This window comes from Microtus ochrogaster, chromosome 5, assembly GCF_000317375.1.
Source record: "Microtus ochrogaster isolate Prairie Vole_2 chromosome 5, MicOch1.0, whole genome shotgun sequence".
Taxonomy (NCBI): Eukaryota; Metazoa; Chordata; class Mammalia; order Rodentia; family Cricetidae; genus Microtus; species Microtus ochrogaster.
Window position 1 is genome coordinate 19,471,167 of NC_022012.1, and position 2,500 is coordinate 19,473,666.

The window sequence follows — 2,500 nt, forward strand, 5'->3', positions numbered from 1 at the left end:
TGCTTTTTCGAGACAGGGTTTCTCTGTGGCTTTGGAGCCTGTCCTGGAACTAGCTCTATAGACCAGGCTGGTCCCGAACTCACAGAGATCCACCTGCTTCTGCCTCCCGAGTGCTGGGATTAAAGGCGTGCGCCACCATCGCCCGGCTGATACACCAAATTTCATAGGCCAGAAACAGAAAATATCTTTATACACAGACTCATCAAAGTACCTAAAAGCTTCTTAACTTTTTTTGAAAATGGTACTGAGGCCTTGAAAATGCTAAATAATCACTGTCACTTTACTTACAGACTCCGTGACTAATCTTAATACAAAACAGTCTTAAAATACAAGCGAATTAGGATATGTTATTAATATATGCTATTACTGAAAGAGTAATAGGACTTATTAATAAGAAAACCAGAAATTATTTGGAGTACATTTATTTTAAAATATGTATGTGTATGTACACCATGTACACGGTGCCTTCAGAGGTTTAGAAGAGGTTGTCAGGTCTCTTGGAACTGGAGTTAGTTGCAAGCTTCGATGTGACTGGTAGTAACCAAACTTGGTTCTTTGGCAACAAGTACTCTTAACTGCTGAGCCATCCATTTATCTAGGCTCTGTTAATTTCTTTTAATTACATATTTCATTAATGAATAACTTATGAAAGAACTAGGAATGAATTCAAGGTATTTTGAGATATAGATTAGATCAGATTATCCTTTGACTAAAAAACCATAAGAAAATTAAAGTGTGAACTTCCTGATAATCTAACATTGATGAATAGTTAAAACTTTGTTTATTGGTATTTAGTTTTTATCTATATAAACTTCATACTTAGTAAAATTTAATTAATACTTTTAAATATTCAGATTGTCCGTAGGTAAATATGCTTATGTTTGGGATACTCAGCTTTCACCGATAACATAAGCCAAGATCAAAACAGTTTGAAGAATATTGATTTGAGACTTTTCTGAGAGATAGGAAGCATGCCTTTCATAGACGCGCATGTCTGAATTACTGGCTTTCTTTCCCCCAATTTCAGTAGCTTCTGATAATAAGCTACTTTTATCAAAAAACTCTTGATTATCAAACATAAAATGTTCAGTTTGGCAGCTACAGATGAGCTATTTAAGTTTATTCACATGAAATAAAACTAAATATTCAATTCCTTGATTGCACGCATCAACATTCCAAGAGGTAAGTAACCACATAACTACAGCAATTGCTGTACTGGATGGTAGAGTTGAAGGTCAGTTTTGTCACTTCAGAAGTGCTATTTTTGGACATGGTTGCAAATGACTCTTGCCCAAACACCCTAGCCTCAGCTTCACAGACTCTTTATTGACCAGCAAACGTGTTAAAATGCCAGATGGGAGTGGAAAGGTATCCTTATTTGCATAGTCCTTAGAAGTATATCATACTTTCTTAACACAAATTGCTGAAACAGCTTTTCATGTTTCCTTGATCACATTTTCCCCTCACATCTGATAGTGTTAATGTTATTTTTGACATTTGACATTCAAAGTTTGAGTACAAATCTTGTCTCCTTTAAGTTAGATTATCAGTACATCTACAGCCCCTAGGGAAAGTATTTCTGCTCCTAGAAACAGTGATTGATTTCTCTTAGATGCCTGAAAGTTGATAGTTTGTAGTTATCACAACAGCATATGCTTTGGACAGATAATATATACCTTTGGACATACAACGGGCTTCAAGAAAAAAACCTGTAAGTTCTGTCAGGAAATAAAGCTGTTGTTTAAGGCAAACTTCTGAAGACACTTGAAGTATGAGTTTGCCATACTATTTACATGTGTTTTTCTTTGAAGTAACTCTACTCTAATGGCCACAATCATTTTCAGGAAAATATAGGGGCTGAAAAGATGGCTCAGTGGTTAAAAGTGCTTTCAGTCCTAGTGTGAGGACTGGTGTTGTGATCTGCATCTAAAACTGTTGTCAAGACCTAGTGAGTGTGGCAGAGACAAACCCAGAGCAAAGTGATTAGCCAGACTAGTGATGCCAGAGGTTCTGGGTTCAATTGAGAGGCCCTGCCTCAGTGCATAAGATAAAGAACAATTGATGAAGGACTCCCACATTAACCGTGGGCTTCTACAGCCATGCACATATAGGTATATCTGCACCTGCACACATGTGTACATATATGTACACACCATGCACATTTGCATATGCACACACACACAGAGACAGTCAGACAGAAAACTTGTAGGTGGTTAGATTTAATTTGTAAACACATTCCAAATTGGTTTTGAGAAACTTGAATGTCCTTGCCTCTTGTTATAGGAAACAACTCACATAATATATAATTAACATGTACATCAATGACTCTTACAGGTGGAACAATCCAAAGTTTTAATCAAAGAAGGTGGTGTTCAGTTGCTGTTGACGATAGTTGATACTCCAGGATTTGGAGATGCAGTGGATAATAGTAATTGGTAAGAAATGTTTGTCCTCATTGTTTCCCAGGTCATTTCAAATACTAGTGTAGTTACTTAGCCAG

The 2,500-nt window shown here is 36.6% G+C and overlaps 1 protein-coding gene across 2 annotated transcripts in view; it reads left to right on the plus strand.

Moving 5' to 3' along the window:
• Sept7 (septin 7) overlaps positions 1-2,500 on the plus strand; it is a 67,686-nt gene that overhangs the window by 38,114 nt on the left and 27,072 nt on the right. For both annotated transcript variants that reach the window (XM_005346960.3, XM_005346961.2), the window contains exon 5: positions 2,335-2,435. In XM_005346960.3, the coding sequence (XP_005347017.1) occupies positions 2,335-2,435 (101 nt within the window). The remainder of the gene's footprint in view (positions 1-2,334; positions 2,436-2,500) is intronic.